The sequence below is a fragment of the Chroicocephalus ridibundus genome, chromosome 7, assembly GCF_963924245.1.
Source record: "Chroicocephalus ridibundus chromosome 7, bChrRid1.1, whole genome shotgun sequence".
Classification (NCBI taxonomy): Eukaryota; Metazoa; Chordata; class Aves; order Charadriiformes; family Laridae; genus Chroicocephalus; species Chroicocephalus ridibundus.
In genome coordinates, this window is record NC_086290.1 from 32,457,867 (window position 1) to 32,478,389 (window position 20,523).

Sequence of the window (20,523 nt, forward strand, 5' to 3'; positions counted from 1 at the left end):
TCCCCGCGGCGCCTGGGAGACCGGCGGCGGCGGCGGGCGCGGCATGGCGGCGCGGCGGGCGGGCCCTGGCGGGGTGAGGGCGCGGCGGGGCCGGGGCGGGCGGGCAGCGGGCGGCAATGTGCCGGTGGCAATGTGGCCACGGCAGCGCCGGCCCCGCGGGGCTGCAGCCCGCCGCGCCCGGCTGTGAGCACCGGCGGCGGGAGCTGGGTCCGCCGGGAGGGCTGTTGCTGAAGTTGTACGGGGGCTGTCAGCGGCGGCGGTTGTTGCCGGAGAGCGGAGGCGAAGCGGCAGCGGGGCTCCTCCATCCCTGCTCGGCGCGGAGGCGGCGGTGCCTGCGGGTGGGGGGATGTAGCCGGCTGCGCGCTTCTGATCATCCTTTGCTGGTGGGGCGCAAGCAAGTATCTCCTCAGCGTTTTCATATAGATATATATATATGTGTGTGTATCAAAAAAAAATCCTGTATGCAAAGCTTTAAATCTGTAAAGGCTGGTTAAGTGTTTTTAAATCTCCCAGTCTGTGCGGAACTGCCCCCTGGGTACCGCCCCCGAGGCCTGGCGGTGGCAGCTCAGCTCAGCACTTGCGGGGTAAATGTATCTGCTGGTGCCGTTTCATACGAGCCGCGCTTAGGAGTGACGGCGGCATTTTCCCCCTGCATGAGAGTTCCCAAGTTTGTCCCGCCGTCCCGTGGCCTGGCTCATGTGCACAGACACAGGGCAGCGGCCGCCTGGTTTGTGGGAGTCTCTTGGCTTCAGGGCACTATGGCTGCGTTAGCACTCAGGAGCTCCTCTGTCAGAAACTAAACGTCCCTGGGAAACCTGTGCCCAAACTGAGCCTTTCTATGGCGGCTTGGAGTGAATGCCTTCAGGCTCTGAGTAATGGAAACTAATAGAGTAAAGCCCGTATTTGTATGGCAGAGCTGAAGGCTTTGATGCAGATGGGACAGATGAGTATTCACCCCTGCCTGCTTGCATGTGATTTCCTTTGTTGGAATGGAAGGAATAAACAATACAGAAATTAATTCACTTTTCAGTTGTTTCACAGATGGTAAAAAAAGAGGTACAGCAGAACACAGGTGTACTACTGCACAGGCAGTGAATACTGTATAAAAGCCTTTTTTTTTTTTTTTTAGTTTTTAGGATTTTTTTTAGGTTTTAGTTTTTTAAAAAATGAACTATCCTAAACATTTAATAATTAGTGCCACAGGAACACAGGAAACAATAAAAGTAATGAGCTCTGACTGTTATCAATATTTTTTCTCCCTTACGGTGGTGCACCTGGATGGTGTGACCGGTCCTGACCAGTTTGCTGGATGCCACTTAGGGTGCACTGTTCTCTACCTGTGTAAGTGGCAAATGCTGTCAGTCTTCAGCATGGCCAAAATCCAGGTGGGAGATTTGAGGCCTAATCCTGCAAACCCTTCCTTGCACGTCTCTCATTTGTTTTGGGTAAAACTTGCTCACTGGAGCCTGTACCAGTATATGGAATTATGGGGTTTTTTCAGTGCAAGTAACATTTGCTGCCACCGAACAAACCACTGTTGTTTCAAACAGGGGTAGTACTGGGCCCTAACCCAGGGACAGGAAGGTTCACGTCCAGCTAATCCTGGCTGCTAGAAGCTTATTTTTAGTTTAGAATTAGCTGAGGTTCAGCACGAGCAGCATGAGGGAGTGAGGAACAGTTCACAGTGCCTCTTTCAGGGAACAGCATCAAATGATATGGGAAAGAAACAAGTGGTAAGTTTGTGGATCCTTGAGTCTTAGCAGTCTTATCAGATTTACAGCCTTTTTTATTTCTGATATCAACTGAATTTTTGGAGAGTGGGAAATATTTATTCCCGTGTACTCTTTCAATATAGTTATATAATACAAAATCTGAAAGTAAATTGTCTGCTGCCTTCTAGATGAGAGAAAGTGCAAGAGCTCAGTTTCAGATTGTTAACAGAGGATACTTATTTTTTAGATTTTAGTTGTGTTTGGCCTGCTGGTAAATAGTTTCAAAATCATATGAAAGTTAATGTTTTATCATATTTTAAAATATTTTTCATAAATAAGCTTATTTTGCTTTTATTGCTTTTACTTAATATTGTTCTGAATTTACAGCTTCATTAGTAGAAAATACTCAGGTCACGCTATATACCGTGTATATTTAATGCATAAATTATTGCAGTATTTTGATATTTAAATAAAATGACTGATAAGCTTTCCAAGGAAAGCAGTGCCTTATATGAAAAGTGCAAATTATTCAAGTGAAGTTGAAATGCAAGCTATGCCTTGCACACAGCTGTTAGGTACATGTCCCTAACACAGCGCCCATCAGAACCCTGGTAAAAGCATATTATTCCTGTGTCGCGGTGAGCACTTTTATGTAACCTCTCTATCAGGAGTCTCTCACTGAGAGTCATGTGAAGCAAAACATATTTAGCGTATTCTGACTGTATCTGGAAATAGCTGGGTTTTGTGAAGTGATTTAACAGGTGCTCAGAAAAGAGGTGGTTTCAGACTTACAAAAGTTGACTTTTGTCCCTGTCTTGTCTTTCAGTGCCCGCCTCGTGCCCTCCCTCCAGTGCCAAGGTAAGATCAGTTAATTCCATGGAATTGGTTCTGTACTGCGGTGTTCTTAATAGTAAAGAAATTAAGAGAAGTACGTTTCATAAACATCTCAGTAGTCATAACAGCTTTAAAAATACTTGCTTTTCTTGCTAATTTGTTGTCCCAGGACCCCTTACAAGGAATACAAAGCATTTTAAAGTTTTACAGAGGCCAAGAAATTTGACTACATTACCTCAGTTTTAATACTCTGAGAGATAACCCCTTTAAAAAGTTTCAGACAAATAATTGCTTTGTTTTTATTAACATCTACTTTAGTTTTATAGATGTCCCTCTTTTCAATCTCTTCTTCCTTCCCTCTTTGTTTTGTTTCCTGTTATTTAGTGTATTTGAATCACAGATCCTTCAGAACAGGAATTTCTGAAATTAGACTAGATATTCTTGAATAGGGGTATAGGTGTATACCAGTTTGACATAATATAGGGTGAAATTTGGGCTTTCTTTCAGTGCCCTAGTGAGCAGTATGGAAGAAAAGGCAATTACATAGTTTTTATGACATGGTACTTCAGAATTCCTTTAAAGTACCCAAAAGCAAATGTGGTGTTCATGATTGATGACATAATGATAGTGTGGTTTCAGTAATGTAAGCGCTCAGATGTTTCATAACTTTTGTTGTTTTGTTACATATCAGGCAGTAAGACAAGTTTTAATTAGCCAGGTGATTAAAGCTTTTAATCTGATCCACAGCTAGCCAATAAAGAAACTCTGCATAGTCACTAACAAAGTGTTGAGTCTCAACGATTGCTTTGTACCCTTAACCCTGTGGTACGCAACTGCTCATAAAGAGAACTAGGAATGGGGATAAGGAAATTAATCACAAAAGCAGCAGTTTGAAGTTCACTGCTGTGAATTGTAATTGATTCAAAACTAACTTTCTTCTCATCTTTGTTCCTTTTACACTGCTCTTCAACACCTTTTCTCCTTAAATGTGAAGTGGAAACCAGGGTGAGTTATTCCAGCATTAAAAAGAATTCTAAACATTGGTAGTCTCTTTTGGTGTCACTTCATACTGTCTTTAAAGATAGGCCCTTACTGCATGGATACCTGTGCTGCTATTGCTAGAACTGTCTGTTGTTTTTCTTTTTCTCTTTACTGTTTGCTATTTCTGTATCGAAGGTAATGGGAAGGTAGTCACTGTGCTCTAAACAAGAAGCTTATTCTTCAGAACATTATTCAGAGTATTTCAGTTTTTCACATAACGCTTGTGTATGTGCATATTTAGCCTCTGTTGCACTTAAGACAGATTTCCTATCCTATTTTCCTGCCATCTTCTGTACTCCTGCTTGTGTGAATTGGTGAATTGTTATCTGAACTGTAAAAGGTGCGGGATGTCTTCACTTCTAAAAGGGAATCCCTTTCTTAATTAGCAATGGAGTGGCTGTTAAAAAAGGGAAATGGAGGTTTCTCAATGCTGTGCACCTATATTTCTGTTTTATGTTCTGCAGATGAAATTCCACTCAGTCGTCCCAAAAAAAGGAAGCCCAAAGGAAAGACTCCATTAGGTAAGGTCATGCCAAGACTGGAAACTCTGTTTGTAATCCTGGGTGAGACCCGCGCTGTAGCCGAGCTCCTGACAGATACAGTTTTCGGTCTTGTACTCTATTTTGAATAGTGTTCTCAGCTAATTTATTCCAATTGATTTGGTATTGAATGACTGCAGACTTTTTCCCAAAGTGGTGACATTTTAGATCAAGTCTGTAACTGAAATTACTTGTTCCATCCTCTGCTCTTTCTCCCTAGATCCATTCCCAGTACTGCTAATACAGCATGTCGTGAGACTGAACATTGTTATGTTGAATGTGTTAAGTGCTTACATTTTTGAATGAACTAGGATAAAACTCAATTAACAAATTGGCTCAATTTCAGTCCTTGGCCAAATAAAGTCACAAGTTAATCATTCCATCGCCATCAAAGAGTTAAGGGCCTAAAATATGACTAACACCAGAGCTTTATATTTTTACAAGAAGTGGATCTGCAGAACAAATGATTTGGCTTAAGCAAGATTACAAGTCTGATCTATTTTGATAAAGCCGAATGTGTTGATAGAATCTGGTGGATTTGTGTAAACCAGCTGACTTGAGACTGTATGATACTTTGATGAGTAAACCTCCTTTATTTGCTCAAAGAATGTACAGTTGAGGAATCACTGAAAGACATTTAAATGCACCAAGCAGAACTGTTGCTAGCAGGGATCATGTTTTGTTTACTGTTGTTTTCAGTGATCCGATTGACGGTGCAAAGTACACCTTGGCTTTGGCCATTAGTTTGCTGGTTAATTTTGCATTTTAGCACAGAAAACCTTTCTAAAAGGTGGGAAAACTGGTGCTTGAAGTGAAAACAAAGATAGATTCAGCTGTTATCACAAAACTGCAGTACTTGGAAGACCTATAAAAAGGTAAATGTGATGTAAAATGGAGAAGTAGCTTTGTCTTTCTGCTTCTAATTGTGCAAATCAATGCTGCTGCTGCTAAAATATTTGAGGAATACATGTTAAATTCTCATGGAAATGTAGTTCCTCCGAAGTGTAGTAATTCATCTCTCAGACTGGCATAAACATCCTTCAGTGTTGTTCTATTCTGCTCCTCCATTATTCTTGTGGGTTTTGTTTAGCATTTAAATTTCCCTTTGATGTTGCACGATTTTATCTGTGTGAATCAAGTTGTAACAAACTGTTAATTTTTTTTGTTCCTTGCATTATAATCTTTGCATGTAGAAAAGAAAAACATAGAGGTATAGATCTTTCCTGTGGTAGATTCCTTTCAGTCAGCCCTCTGTTGCATGTCCAAACAGGAATTGTGCTGCTTCTTGGATACTTAAATTTCCTGTCAGGGTGAAAGGCGAGTTGTTGGTTATCACCTTGTATATTCTTACTTATCACATTTGTTTCCCAAATCTTCTATTTTCTAGCCAATACGTTTTCATCTCAGCTGTAAGATGGGCAAATATGGACATTCTGCATGATGTAGCAAAAGGCAGCTTTTTCTTGTCTGTTTCTCAGTGGCTCTGAATTAAGGTTTCTGTATCTTTTCTTTCAGATGGCATTGTCCAAGCAGCTGTTCGTCGGCAGTCTGAAAGCAGTGAGCCCCTAACTCCTGAACCTCATGATGCCCCTCCTCAGAGGAAACGCAAGAAGAAGAAAACACCTGCTGGTACGTGAAATAATTTTAGGTTGGAAAGAGCACTGAATAAAACTTGGTAACGCAGAAATACAATTGGCCAACATGTATTTTGACTTAAAACATTTCAAATAATGTGGTATTGTACTTAAAACAGATGAAAGTAATCTCTGAGTAAATGGTAGCTTAGAGTTTCAGTTTCTGATTTCGGATTCCATAGGATGCAAACCCTTATGCAAATAATGGCAATACAGTTTTGGAAGTGATAAAGTAGATCCTTTATATCAATCAAAGCTCAGAGGAGCATCACTTTATTGCCACTGTGTTTCTGTAATAACTATTTATGTATTTATGTGAATGTTCTTCCATTTTATGAAAGCTGTGAAACTTTCATGTGGTTTATTTTAAATCTTCAGATACTGAGACCTCTTTTACCCAGCAAAATGTTGCATCCTTATTTCAGAATGGAAATGGCATGGATGTCCCTGAAGCTGAAGAAACAGTGATCCGCAAACAGAGAAAAAAAACAAAGTGAGACAAAACTAGTATAGCTCATAATTCAGAATAACTGTGGTAGACAATGTGGCTGAGTAGCAATTTACATTGTCACATTACAGAGATGTAAAATCTTGAAGCCCACGATACAATTCAGCTTGCGCAATAAATAGTATGCGTGCGGTTCTTTCCAGGGTTAAGATCTAGCTTTCTTCACGTGATTATTTTATGCATACATGGATGCATTACAGTTCTGAATATATTTACATGAGCCTAATATTTCAGTCACATTCATGAAAAAATTAGAACGTATAACTGTTTTCTTCCACTCTTAGTATCTTTTTCTTAATTTTATGAGGAACTAAACTGCTTCCTCATCCTTTTTGTTTGCCTTTTCGCCAAGAACTATGCCTTTATATCATTTTAGTTGCCTTTCTACCAAAAGCATCCACTTTCTTGGCCTTGTATTTAGTTTGGGTTGGTGTTAATCTCTTGATATGTATTTCTTCCTACCTTATTGTGTTTTGACACAAGAAAGAACTTAAATAAAGAGAAAAACCCCAGATTCAAGAATTAGCTTTATGGTTTTAATGAACTAACTCCATGAGAACTTTAGTCCTTAAAATTATAAATGGAGGTAATATTATACAGGTCAGTAGCCTGATTGGTTCTTATCAATCAAGGTAGACATGTTAAATGCTTATAGGAGCTTTAAGCTTTTACATTCTACTTCATGTTCTTTCTCTGCCCCATTGTATGTTCCGTGCTGATAGGAAACCTCGGCCAGCCGAAACACATGGTTCCAATGAGTTGGAAGTGGAGGAGGAGGACATCATTGAAGATGAGCACAGAAGGAGCCCAGATCAGCAGCCTGTGTTTGCTGCTCCCACTGGAATTAGCCAGCCTGTTAGTAAAGTGTTTGTTGAAAAAAATCGTAAGTACATCTTGTGATTTAAGTAAGGACATTATTGCAAATAAAGGAAGCATTATTGTATTTAAAATCCAAATACTGCGTTGTTGGGCAGAATTAAAGAAAAAGAAGTTTTCCAGCACAAAAATTATTTCAAAACAAATACACATTATAATTTTTCAACAGTGAATGTTAGTGTTGCCATGCTGGCATGTTTGGTTGAATATTTGATTTCTGTGGTGTGGGTGAAAAAGGCTGTCTGATAGTACTCAAATGAGCTTATTTGACCTAATACTGTCACAGCACCTTGAGAAGAAAGTTATCATTTACTATATTGCAAAAAATCTTTCAAGTGGAAGGTTTTTGGTTTGGGTTGTTTTTTTGGTGTTTTTTTTTTTTTTTTGTACCAGGGAACACTGAGCGATTACCCAAAGTGCTTTCAACATTCTTAAACCCATAGCCTGACCCACCAGGGTGCATCACACTGACAGACACATCCTGATATGAGTGTAGGCTGACAAAGGGCAGGAAGTGGGGAGACAAAATTTTCTGATGGAACTCCTGATGCTTACAGCTTTTTACAACTAATAAGTATTAACATAGAAATTATGATGGAAGGTAACAGTACTCTCTAAAACTACTTTTCTCATCCTTTCAGGGCGTTTTCAGGCAGCTGACCGTGCAGAATTGATTAAAACCACTGAAAATATCAATGTACTTATGGATGTGAAGGCTTCATGGACTACCAGAGATGTCGCTCTCTCAGTGCATCGAAGTTTCAGGTGAAAGATAAATGTTTTAATGTAAATAAGCAGAAATCAGGGTTTCTGTTTTTTCTTCTCCCTGAAAGCTAGCACCTTTTCTCTCTCATAGTGATGTTTCTTTATTTCTTTTGGATATTCCTGAGAAACAGTGGTTTGGGATGCAACAGGTATAAAGCTTCTCAGTCCTCTGATATTGTCAAGAATATCTATTCCTAGTCTAGACATCACATGTGAAATGCAATTTACAAAAAGAATAACTAAGGAAGTCATATTGCAAAGATTAAGACAAAATCTGAATAGCAAGAGATTGATCTGATAACAAAATACTAGAGACCTACAGAAAAAATGTGTTAAAAAATGAGATTCATCCATCAGCTATAATATGACCAGAAGGAAAATACCTGAATTCAGATAATTCTCAAAGGAAAATCATGGTTAGTGAAAAGGGGGGAGGAGTGAAATTGGACTGAGGCATCAGCTTGCACACAATAGCAAAAAATTAGTGATACAGAATGGGAAGATAACAGGCATTTTCTTCTCTGGTGTATTTTATCTCGAAGCCTGTGCTTCCTTCTCAGCTTTTTCTTAGCAATGAAGATAATGAAAAGACTGACCTGACGACAAGTTTAAGAGCACTGTGTAAGTGTAACGAGCAGTGGTCTTGGGAAGCTACAAACAAAATGGGAGAGTGCAGCAAGTGGAAGTATTTGATTATGGTAGCAGTAATTAAGTGAAGTAGTGATAGGATCAGGCAAAACATCTCGGTTTTCTTTGTTGAGTGCTCAGGTACTGGTGCAATCTGTCAAGGGAAGAAGGAGAAGTCCCGTTGCTTAGAATTTTTAGAACTAGATCAGAAAAAAGCATTCAGAAACAACCTGTGAAAGGCTGGGATCCTGTCATGGCAGCAGCGTTGAACAGATGGATTCATAGGCCTTTTCTAGCTGTAGTTCTCTGCTAATTCAAGGTGTCTAATATTCTTTTCTAATATTGTCTAATATTCTTTTCTTCATTCAGGGTGATTGGACTCTTTACCCATGGTTTCCTTGCTGGGTATGCTGTATGGAACATCATTGTTATCTACATTTTGGCAGGAAATCAACTTTCCACGGTTTCTAATCTGCTCCAACAGTATAAGACACTAGCATACCCAGCTCAAAGTTTGTTCTATTTGTTGCTGTCTATCAGTACAGTCTCAGCCTTTGACAGGTAAAATATGTTTGTATTTGAAAGGTGTACCTAATTTGTGTGCAATATGTTCCATTCTCCTTCCTCTGGCACATTTTGATCTGCTGTTGATGATTTTATGTGATATACTTAAGAGAATGATTTTACACATGGCTGGCTATACAGATAAAGGGTGTACCTTTGCATTCAGAGCTTTGTTACTCATTTCTGTCCATTGTCTGCAGCCTTGCTTCAATGTGCTGGTGCTGTTTGCGTGACTATGAGATGAACCAGATAGGAGAGCTGACCTGTTTTGTTTTTTTTTTTTTGTGGGTGAGAGGGGTGGTGGAGAACAACTGATGTTTCTGTCAGGTTACTTTTCATGTGACTCAGTTCCCTAGTCAAGTGTGCAGCATGGCTGTGCAAACAGTTTTCCTGTCTTAGCTGGGGTTTCTGTATTACAGCTTAAAGAGTGTGAATGAGCAGAGAGAGGAACAAAAAAAGACCATAAGCAGATTCATAGATGTTTCTTATAGTAACAGGTAGTTTCCGTGGCAGCATGGTAAGCCAGGGGAGAAGTCTGTTCTACGGAAGAAATTGTAACTTTTTTTTTCATTGAGTGGTGGCAGGGAGGAGGTCCAAGTTATTCTTAATTGCTCCCATACTAGTGTAAGCTATGAGAGCAGTTATATTACCATACCACCAACCATAAATCAGTTGATGGTGTGGATACTGAAATGAACAGTAAGGATTAGAGAGGGGACAGATCTGTCCACGTTCTCTCCGTTCCAGACAGGACTGCAGTGTGAAAACTACAAACCTCATGGAACACCTTCCTTAGTTTCAATCTTTCTTGGGTTGAAATATCTTATTTCAATCTTTCTTGCCTTGGATAAGGCACTGTAACAGAGGCAGAAAAAGGTATCTTGCAACAAGTAAAAGGACAGTTAGAATACTGTTAGAGGAATAATATGATTATCATATTGGTCTGTGTTAATGACTCTTGTTTTTGTAATCAGGATTGATTTGGCGAAAGCATCAGTTGCACTGAGGGGCTTTCTTACCCTAGACCCAGCAGCAGTATCCTCTTTCTGTAAGTATTCTGAAGCAGATAGGAAGTTGTCCAGAAAAGACAGTAAATAGAGAAATCCCACGTACTGTTTTCAGTGAAATCTTCCTCCTTGGTTATTTTCTGCTTTAGAATAAGTGACTTGCTAAGTAGTTGAAAATAGTATTCAAAGGCTATGAACACTTCACTACGCATTTTTTAAAGCATTTGCAATAATAGCATTAGTGGGGCTGTTAGTGAGATAGTTCTTTTCACACTTCTGAATACAGAACACAGACCTAGCAAAAACCAGAATCACAAGATGCCACTTTTGATGTAGCTGATAAATTGCAAAAGTGCAGAAACCAGATTTTTATAGGTAGAGGAATGTTGAAGAAGAGAGAATGAATTAAAGGAAGTTATCATTGGAGGCAGTGGAGTGAAAGGATAGACAAAGTTGTGATAATTATCATGTCATGATGAGACAGCATTTTTGGGCTTTATATCTGACACTATAATTCCATTTCTTCCAGTGTACTTTGCTGCTCTTATCTTATCCTTAAGCCAGCAGATGACATGTGACAGAATTAACCTCTACACACCACCTTCAGAAAATGGCAGCATCTGGTAGGAAACTTAAGAAATCACTTCTGTAAATTATAACTTAGCCCATTTAGGGATCTTAGTCAAACTGGTGGATTAAAAAGGTTTTATTGCATACTTAAGAAAGTATTAATGAAGGATTTATTACTAAACCTGCCTTTGTCTAAGCTTGTCCTGAATCTTTGATAATTTCACTGAAAAATGAGAATTCAAGGATGGGTTTGGTCATGTTGGTTACAAATCCATTATACCTCAAACAAGTGCCTGTTGATTCCAGTGATGCTGGAACTGTCATCTGGCAGGAATCTTAAGAATCTGTTTTGCTGGAGAAATGGGGCCCTACTGAGGTAACACTTTTGTGTGCAAGGGCAGGACATTCTGTAGAGGTTCAATGCTGGTTTTGAAGGACATGGTCTAATCTGCCCCAAGAAATTAATGTCATGGTGTTACAAAGTAAGTGGTATGTCTGCCACAGGATACAAGGGCTTAGCAGACACAGCTGGCATTAAATATGAAGCATTCTTTCATGCTTGGAGATCCCATCCAAAACCATTACTTTCTGAAGTAGATATTAATGGACTTAAACTCTAGTAGCACGAGTTTTTTAAATAGTCCAGGAGAAGTAGAACAAAAGCATTTATATGAAAATTTGCTGGTTTGGGCAGTTAGATATTTTTTCTTCTTGGGTTTTTTTTTTATTTATTTATTTTTTTAGGGCTTCTATAAATGTTTGTTGAGTTGTTTATTAAAAAAACTAAATTCTAGTAACAAAATGACAGCCTGATGCTGTTATGACAGTAAGAACAGTGTCAGCTGACTTAAATCATAACCTTCTTAAAGCCCTATGTCATCCACACCACAGCATCTGTACACAAGTCGTTGCACTGGCTTCCAGACAGACTTTACTGACTTGCTGTTCACTTGCCTTGCTGCCTCACAAGCAAGTGCTTAAAAATAAGATTGACTGATGACATTGTGTGGTGTATTTCACCACAGTAAAATCTGACCATGCATTTTGATTTTTATCTTATGTCTGTTAGCCAAGAAAAGGAATTTGCTATTGAAATCTACAAGTGGACGTTCTCTGTGAGATAATGGGGTTTCTTAGCTAGTTGCTGTCTTTGGTAGTTACTCTCTTTACCAGGCCTTTGCAAGACAGTGAGGATGGTACAAATAGTTCTATTTTCACATCTTGCTTAGCTAGCTTGTTTTTATGAGACTTTGTTGAAATTATTATTGTAAGCTGTATGCACTAGCGAACCCCTGACTGATTGGTTCATGTGCTTTTCCCAGGACGGCAGGTACAGAGGAAGAAATTGTTCAGCCGTGGATTGTAGTGAATCTGGTAGTGTCAATTCTAGTTGGGGCAAGTTGGATCTTCTTGTCTTACCGACCAGAGCTAGACCACAGTGAAGGTAGGAAACATTAATAGTCAAAATGTTTGTTCTGACTTTTATAATTTGGTATTCAAGACTAGTCCTGAGAAATTTTGTGGCTAAGCAAAAACAAGCATCTCCTAGCAACTTTTCAAAGAAAGTGATGCTTAAGATGCTGGTGTCTCTGTTTGGTTTTATAAAGAAAAATCAGTAATTTAAAACGGAAAAAGAAAAAGCCTTGTTTGACCTGGCTGAAGCAACATGAATTTTGAAACATGGGAGTGTGTGTGTCTCTTCTTCATTGAAGGGAAAAATATTTTTTACTTTAACAGTATTTTGAATATTTGAAATGTATTTATTCTGCTTGTGTTTTAGAGAAATACCTAATGTTATTAATGTTCCTTTTGCAAATGCTGAATGTGTTTTGAGTTCAGTATTATTTTCAATAGAACATTGCAGTAGTTTGGGGAATTCCTGAGCCTTGAAAAGTCAGATTTGTACTTGCAGAACAGGACTTCAAATGAGGACTGCTTGTCCTCATTGTCCAGGCTGGAGGAGGGGGCAAGCAGGTCATCCCCTTTTCTTAGAAGAAGCTTTGCTAGAGATTAGGCTTTTTTTTCCTTTTGTTGTTCCAACTGGGATCCAAAAGATGTATTGTAACTCAGCTTTCCTATTAAGTGCATGCAGCTTGTGACTTGAAGCTATGCTGGTCTATATGCTGCATGTGCTGTTAGCAAGACAGAATGTACGCCTATGCTGAGGGTGCAGTATGGATATGTAACGGAACCCAGTTATGAGAAAACTCTACCCTCAGCAGTACAGAGCTTTGTAAGGGCTACCTCATCAACTGCTTAGTGTGCCTGGCTGAATTTCTCCACAAGAAGCTCTTCACTGCTGACCTTAGGCTGTGCCTGACTTGCCATGGTGACAACTAGCTGTGAGCAATATCATTCATAATTCTTCCTATCCCAGGTTCTAGTGTTGCTAACTTTTGCTGTGATACATAGAGCAGATATATCCATAAATGAACGAGTCTCTAAACAGAAATCTTCTTTCTTGAGTCTGACACTCTCAAAACTTTAACAATCCCTCAATCTTCTTTAGAGCTCTGTTTCAGTGTCCAGGTTGAATGCAGGATGATACTGCATATGATCAGCTGCTAACATCATTGCTAATTCTGTTAATTTTGGGGGTCGACAATAGTTTTCTAAAGACAGTGGTGGCCCTTGCCGTTGCTGAGTTGTTGGTATTATGATTGTGAAGAAAAGCAGGAGGCTTGAGGGATGCCAGAGCACTTTTCAGGAATAATGAAATCTTATTCAGGTGAAACTTTTAAAAGAAAACATAATTCTTTTCTTTCTCATTTAGAACTGATGTTTCATGCTGAAATTGAGGAATTTCCCCAGGGAGATAGCATACCCAGAGTCCAGCCGTAGTGTGGAACGAGCATCTGCAAATATTGTAGCTGCGACTGATGGCTCAACGTGTTGTGTATTATAGCCATGTATTATAACTTTCATAAAGAAAAAAATGTATTTTTATATTTTATATATTTTATTTTGATCTTTTTATGTATGCTGCAATTTCCAAATGTCTTTGAAAACTTTTATACTTTTGCTTTTTATTTTACAAAGTAGATTATCTCTAGTGCATAAAGTCAGGGTGATTTTGTAAATATTGCTACCTGTGTAGCCAAGGAAACTAGATGGATGCAGAAGATGAGGTATTCACTGCTTTTTTGACTGCTGTACAGTCTTCAACAACCTGCTTTTGTTACTAATGCTGATAGCAGTTGGCTTACCTGATCTGGCTAAATATTCTCTAGAGATTAAAACAAATCTTATGAAGAAAGTAGTCTAAGAAAGATTATAACAAAACAAGAAATGTAAAAACCGCAAAGTTAGTAAGCATAAAATAATCTGGGTTTAGTTGTCATATAAAGTATTTGCTAGAATAGGGGATTAGATTGTCAGGGATTTTGTTTAATAATTCCTTAAAAGAGGACACTTTATTTTTCTTCATCTTCATTTAGTTCTCTTGACAAAGATCTTGATGATAACAAGTTCTTTCAAATTGACATAGATACAAGAAACAGAAGGTTTAATGTTGCAACAATTTGGTCAGCTAATGAATACCTAAATACATCTTTTAATCAATCAGGGTGTTTTGGTGTTGCCAATAGGATATATGTATGTCCTGTAATTTCTCGACAGTCAGGATGCATAACTATTACAAAGCCATTCAAAGGAGCAGCGTTCAGATTTCTCCTTCTCTTGTATGGCAAGAAAGTGTTATTCCCTGGTCTTTCTAGAGAAACTTGGATTTCACAGATGTTAAAAATGTTCCTACTTCTGCGTATTTTGATGGAGATTGATTTCCCCCAAAAGCATGTTTGTTGTTTTGTGTTAGGATGGAATGGGAAACTTCTTCCTTAAAATTGCAAGAAAATGCTTACTAAAGCAAAACAAAAACTCTGCAGCAACCCACCTTTTATGTAGTGATGTAGGAGTAATAGTGGCAGTTGGTGGGTTTTGATGATGATAGCCAATATTCTTTTCATTCTTTTTCCTTTATACTGAAGTGACCAAACGAAAGCATTGCAGATGTGAGTAAATACAGATGTATTGAAGGATGAAACAATCTCCTTAGTAGACATACAAAGAGCTAGTTTTAAATCCATATCTCAAGAAAGTATCACCTAAAGCTCCAAACCTATTTGTATGTTATTTAATATGTATTGATTTTGCATTGTTTTATTTAATGTGTGTGTCTAAGTGTGGTTGTAAAGGGTATGCAGTTGTCAAAGTTACCTGGAAAATTACTGTATTTTCTAGTAGTGAAGTTAAGAGTAGCCAGATAAAACACTTGAAGGGAGATGTTAAAGAGCCAGTAACTTCCTATGCTGTTACCCGAGTTGCTTTAGAACAAGAATAGGAACATGAATAACTAGGACTGCTGCTGCCCTGTTGAGGACTTGAGTTTTGTTATGCCCATCCAGCAAATGTAAGTAATTCAAAAATTCAGTGTTCATGACATTTTTAATTGCTGTGGTAATCTCAAAGAGGGAGAAAAAAAAAAGTTCTACGAGAATTAAAAGACATTCTGCACCTGTTGACTGCATTCAGGCGCATTCACTTGGTTGTGGGAAGGTGCTGTTAACCTTTTTTTGTAAATTGTTATGGTTCTTTTGTATGTATCTTTGCAAAACTGTAGAGATAAATTATGGCTGGTACTGCATTGTACATTAAAATGGAGAGATTCAGGGTGCCGCTCCCCTTCAGTGTTGCACTGGAGGTTCTTGTCATGATTTGGCTGTAGGAGATGGGAGATATGCACTACTTAAGCGTTCACGTGTAGGTTGGCAGCACACTTTCTCCAGATGTGGTATGTTTGATTTACAGAATTGTTGAGCTCCTGAAGATGAGATTAATAATGGCTTCTCTTTGCTGCTTGACATTTCTGTCATCTTAGAATGGTAAGAAGTGTAATTTTGCTCATGAAGTACAGAGCTCAGGCAAAACCGTGCTAAGGCATCAAATCAGTACAGGAAAAACTTGAGTAACATCTTTGCTTGATTTCTGACATTATTGCTAGAAATTGGCCTTCCAAGTATCCTTTGGACAAAGCAATGCTAGCTGAGAGTCAGATTCTTCATTCTCGTTGTGAAATACAGTGGTTGGTTTAGATGGCTGAGCAGGGATTAAGTTAATGAACTTAATGGGATCGATATTTCAAACCAGGCTTGCCTTTCCAGTGTATCTTTTGGGGAGGGTCTAAGCATATGCATATGTAAATTAATGAGGTTTGAGGTTGACATTTAAAATCACGCTTAATTTTATGGCTAGCTATCTATTTTACAAAGTACTTTTTATTCCATTAAGCCTCATGATGGCATGGGAGTTTAACTGAGCTTTTTTGTTTAGTCACTTGGAAAGTTTTAGAATGAGTTTACAAAATGGATGTTTAATTACAGAAAATGCAATATCGGTAGAAGCCTTAACTGAAATGCCTTTGTGTGTTCCATACCATTGTTTTTAATGCAGTATTTTTGTGTTAATGAAAAAATTACAAATATGTTAGTGCCAATTTCTTGTTTTTACATATGTGAAACAATTAAAAAACTGCTCTAAACTAGTTAGAAATTATTGTACTACTTTGTCCTGTTTCCCAATGACCAGTCTGTTGAAAATAGATCAGTCTGTCTAATTTTTTCCCCAATGATAATGTTATGTATAATATACAAGCTCTGAACAAGTGATTATGGGAAAACTTTTTTCTGTATTTGGGGTAGTGTTGTAAATAATGGCTTTTCTTTCTCTCCATCAGATTCCTGCTGCTGTGCTAGTGTTTTGCACAGTCAGAAATGGTACTGTAAACTCCTGAAAACTAGCAAGTGCATTTCATTAGTTAAGGGGGTTTGTTTAGCTTAAAAAGAAGAATATTGAGAGGGGAATCTGATTGCCGTCTTTAACCACCAAATGGGTGATTACAAAGAAGACAGGAGTCAGACTCTTCTCAAGCTGCACAGTGAAAGGATGAGCGGAAATGGGCACAGGCTGCATTAGGAAAATTACCATTAGCTGACACAGGAGTTTTGACAGTGAGGATTTGGCACAGGACGGAGGTGGCCCATAGGGGCTGTCTATGGGAGCTCCGTGGCTGGGGCTGCTCCGATTTGGGTGGACAGCGTCCTGTGCAGCCTGAGCAGGGGTTGGACCCAAGGGGCCTCCAGAGCCCCTTCTAAGCTACACTGTTCTTATTCTCATTCTTAAAAGGCAGACATTTAAAGTTTGGTTACATTCCAGTGTTGTTTTTTTTTTTTTTCCTTTAACTGTTACTCTCTCAACTCAGCTTTCTCAATGTGAAGCCAGGTGGCATTAATTTGAAAAGTATCTTTTAAAAAAAGTTTTTTTGGTATTGCTGAGGTAAACTTCAGGAGGGTTATGGTTAAGTTAGACATATTCACTTGCGTATGTGCAGCAGGATTAACTTAAATGACTGAAGGCTGTGGGAGAATAGAATAAATCATCAAGTTAGGTATTTATTGCTAAGCCTTACCTTTCTCTTCCTTTTTCCTCATAGCGCTGTGGAAGTTGTATTCCTCAGTGCAACTGTGCTTGAACTTCGTCTGTAAGTCCACAGAGCTTTAGAGAAAGTATTTTTTTCTTTTTCCTTTTTTTTTCCTGGGTGTTAAGAATGTTCTGTCCCCTCCCCGGTCCGTTTATTAACCGATGAAGCCTGACCATTTCGTACCGCCCCTCATCGACCTCAGGCCGCAGCCGTTACCCGCCGTCCCCTCGCGCCGCGCCTGCAGGGGGCGTCCCTCGCGCCGAGCGCGTAACGGCCGCTGGGGGGCGGTGGCGGGGCCGCCATGTCACAGAGTCGGCCTGAGGGAGGCGGCGGGGCTGGCCGCGTACCCTTAGGGGTCGCGCTGCTCGCCGCCTTTTGCCTCCTGCGTGCCGGGCGGCCGTGGCTGCAGTCCCTCCCCCTCAAGCAGGAGGTGGCCGAGCAGAAGGCGGGTAGCCGGCCTCCGAGGAGCGGGCGGCGCCGCGGGAGAGGATGAGCCGGGGCGATGGGCGGGTTGGGCCTGTCAGCCCACGCGGCCGCAGCGGGGTCCCGCTTTATCCCGCTCGGCTGTCCGTGGGCATGGTCTTTCTTTCCTGTTACTGAGTGTCGTTGCAGGCTGGTGTGCCTGTGGAAGGGAAGCAAGGAGGGATGCCTGCCTGCTTAATAGACTGGTTTCCATCTCTGCCTTATCTGGGGATGAAAAGACTTCTTTCTTAGTGGGACCAGCACCGCATTCCTCTGCTTTATTTGCTAGTGGCAGCCAATGTGTGCCTGTTCAGGAGCTGCAATTGAAACAGGAAACCTAGTCAAAGAGCAAAAAACTTACCATATGTTACTGTATACGAAAACTTGCTTTAATTCTGTATTTTAAATTCAGGAAGTCTTTTCTTCAAACTTAAAAAATGCTAGAGTCCTCCCTAGCTAAGGCAGGTTCGTGTGCTGACTTGCTGTACTGTATTCGCTAAAATGGAAGAAGAGAGCATGGCTTTTCAGATTGATACAGACAGGCTCCAGACAGCTAATGATACAGAGACAAGAAAAAAAAACAAACAAGATCTTGTGGATAAATTTCCACTCCCACTGATAGATGTAGTAGTTAACCTACATAGTGAAAAACAGTTTAATGTACTTTTGGGTGGAAAAAAACCCTAAGAAACAAAAAAAAAACCCCACCCCAACAAACAAACAAAACCCCAAACCAAAAACCACAAAAACAAACAAAACAACCAACAACAGCTTTTGAAAAAATAAAGGGCAAAAAAAGAAAGAACGCAGTCAATACAAGATTTTGAAACTGTTAAAAGTCTCACGATAAAAGAGCAAGAAGAAATACCTGAAACAGTAAATTCTTACATTTTAAATGCTTGCGATGCTATTATTCAACCAGAATACCCTCGTAGCCCATGGCTCTCCTTGCCAGCAAATTGTCCAAAATGTATCCTTCTACAAGCCAAGCATGAGGAAAAAGAAAAGCCAACCAGAAATCCTGACTGGAAATCAAATACAAGTGATGTAGTAAGACTCCTAAGAAATGTGCCATGCCATGCCAACAACATTTGGGTCAAATATTAACAAGTACACAATTTAAGAAGGAAAACCAAACTACTTTAAGGAAATCTAGTGATGTTACAAAGGAAAACCACGGACAGTATGCTGGAACAGCTCTTTCAACATTGCACACTGTGGGGCCCAAGGATTCAAAATCATCTGTGTTCTCCCACAATAAGGAAAACTTGAATCAGAAAGTGGAGCAGGAAAAAGAGTATGACAGCAAGCCAAATAAATCATTCAAGTCTGTGGTGGTTCCATCAGCTACTGCAGAACAACGGCTACCGCAAACCATGAAAGCATTTACAGAAGACTCATCTACAAGTGGCTTTCCATATTTCACATGGGCAAAAGGAAATCTGCCTGTAAGAATATTTTTCTTTTAATTGATCACATCGAACATATGAGAACTAGAAAGATAATTGATATCAGAATGTAGACTAAGCAAACTTTTAAAACAAAAACTGTAGTAGATAAACTCAGCATTGATACTCTTAACCGATATGTCATGTAAGTTTTGATAAAACAGGGGAAAACGTATGTACCCTGCCAGCAGTCCCTCTGTTTCTTGCATTCTGCTTACAGTATTCTTACTGTGTATAGCAGGAAATTCCACTAGTAAAGATGAACTTGTCTGAAAACATGCCTAAGGTTTTTGGACTACACCATGTCAGTTGAGTTGTGAGTGCTTTTTTCATTTTGTTGTTTCATCTGCTGTTACTGCTTCTTAAGTGCTGCTGCCAACCATAGTTTACAATGTTTTCTTGATTCAAATATTGCTTCCACATGGCTTCTGCAATCAGCCTTTTTTTACCCCCTTCTCATTGTAAACATCGCAGATCAAACTTTTGAAGGGATGAGATATCAATCTTTTTCAGGACAAGTTGTTTAGCTCATGCTGGTGTACATTTTCCGTGTAATTTTCATCCTGTATGACACTGTTTGCTTTCTACTCTAAACTATCATGTTAGAATTGTTCATCTTCCCTTCATATTCCAGAGGTAGGTTGAATTAAGTTGTGGATAAAGGAGCTGCTGAAATGGGCAATGGTGACTGAGATCCTGGAACAAAATGTGCCTACTGATTCCTCTTCTTCTGAGTATGTAGCCATTATCTATATTCTAATGGCTTAACAGGAATCCTGTAAAATCTGTTAATAATGTGTTTCCTATCCTTATTGTGTGTTAGTTCGTTACATTTTATTACTACTACTAATAATAGAATAAACATGATTAGCAAGATAGGAGATATATCAAGAAGTGGACAGATAGAGAGCAACAGGCTCTAGATAAAGTATTTTAGAGAAAATACGTTTGGGCATACGTATATTGTCTGAATTTGAAGTCTGAATATTCTTTTTTTATTGATAAATTAAGAAAATATGTAATGTTTTTGATGTCTGCCATCCTTTAAAATTTTTTCAAGGATCAAATTAGCGTAACATATCTTCAGAATTATGTAAGCAAAGAAGATACAAACATGGTTGTATGTTGGAATCTTTCAAAAGCAACAGAGACTGCTTTACGTGATTCAGAAGAAGCTCCAGGAGAGCGTGAGTCAGCCACTGTATTCTGGAAGATACTGTACCGGTTCCCCATATTTTAGGTCAGCTAAAGAGACCTCCAGAGTACAGTCTGTAAATTCTTATGTTGCATCACTGGATTCCTCTATTAGTATAGTTACAGGAAATACTAACTGCTTGAAATTTGAGAATCAAAACATTCAAACAGAGCAAATGGAAATCAATCCTAAGAAAAGGGTGAATCCTGTGAAATACTCCAAATTGTGACACCCTAAAATGACCTGAATCCAGAATGCCTTTCCAA

At 39.3% G+C, this 20,523-nt stretch overlaps 1 protein-coding gene across 2 annotated transcripts; it reads left to right on the forward strand.

The window, feature by feature from the left end:
• Positions 1 to 43: 43 nt before the first annotated feature.
• TMEM237 (transmembrane protein 237) lies at positions 44 to 15,347 on the forward strand. 2 transcript variants are annotated; one of them, XM_063342183.1, is made up of 13 exons: positions 44 to 73; positions 2,539 to 2,570; positions 3,541 to 3,551; positions 4,052 to 4,108; positions 5,642 to 5,755; positions 6,139 to 6,253; positions 6,991 to 7,151; positions 7,786 to 7,909; positions 8,906 to 9,097; positions 10,075 to 10,148; positions 10,637 to 10,730; positions 12,000 to 12,121; positions 13,451 to 15,347. In XM_063342183.1, exons 1-13 carry the CDS (start codon positions 44 to 46, stop codon positions 13,516 to 13,518), a joined length of 1,194 nt encoding a protein of 397 aa, XP_063198253.1. In that variant the 3' UTR covers positions 13,519 to 15,347. The 2 variants fall into 2 exon arrangements, with proteins under 2 accessions (XP_063198253.1, XP_063198252.1); XM_063342182.1 differs by lacking the exons at positions 44 to 73; positions 2,539 to 2,570; positions 3,541 to 3,551 and having other exon boundaries at positions 3,976 to 4,108.
• The last annotated feature ends 5,176 nt before the right edge of the window (positions 15,348 to 20,523 follow it).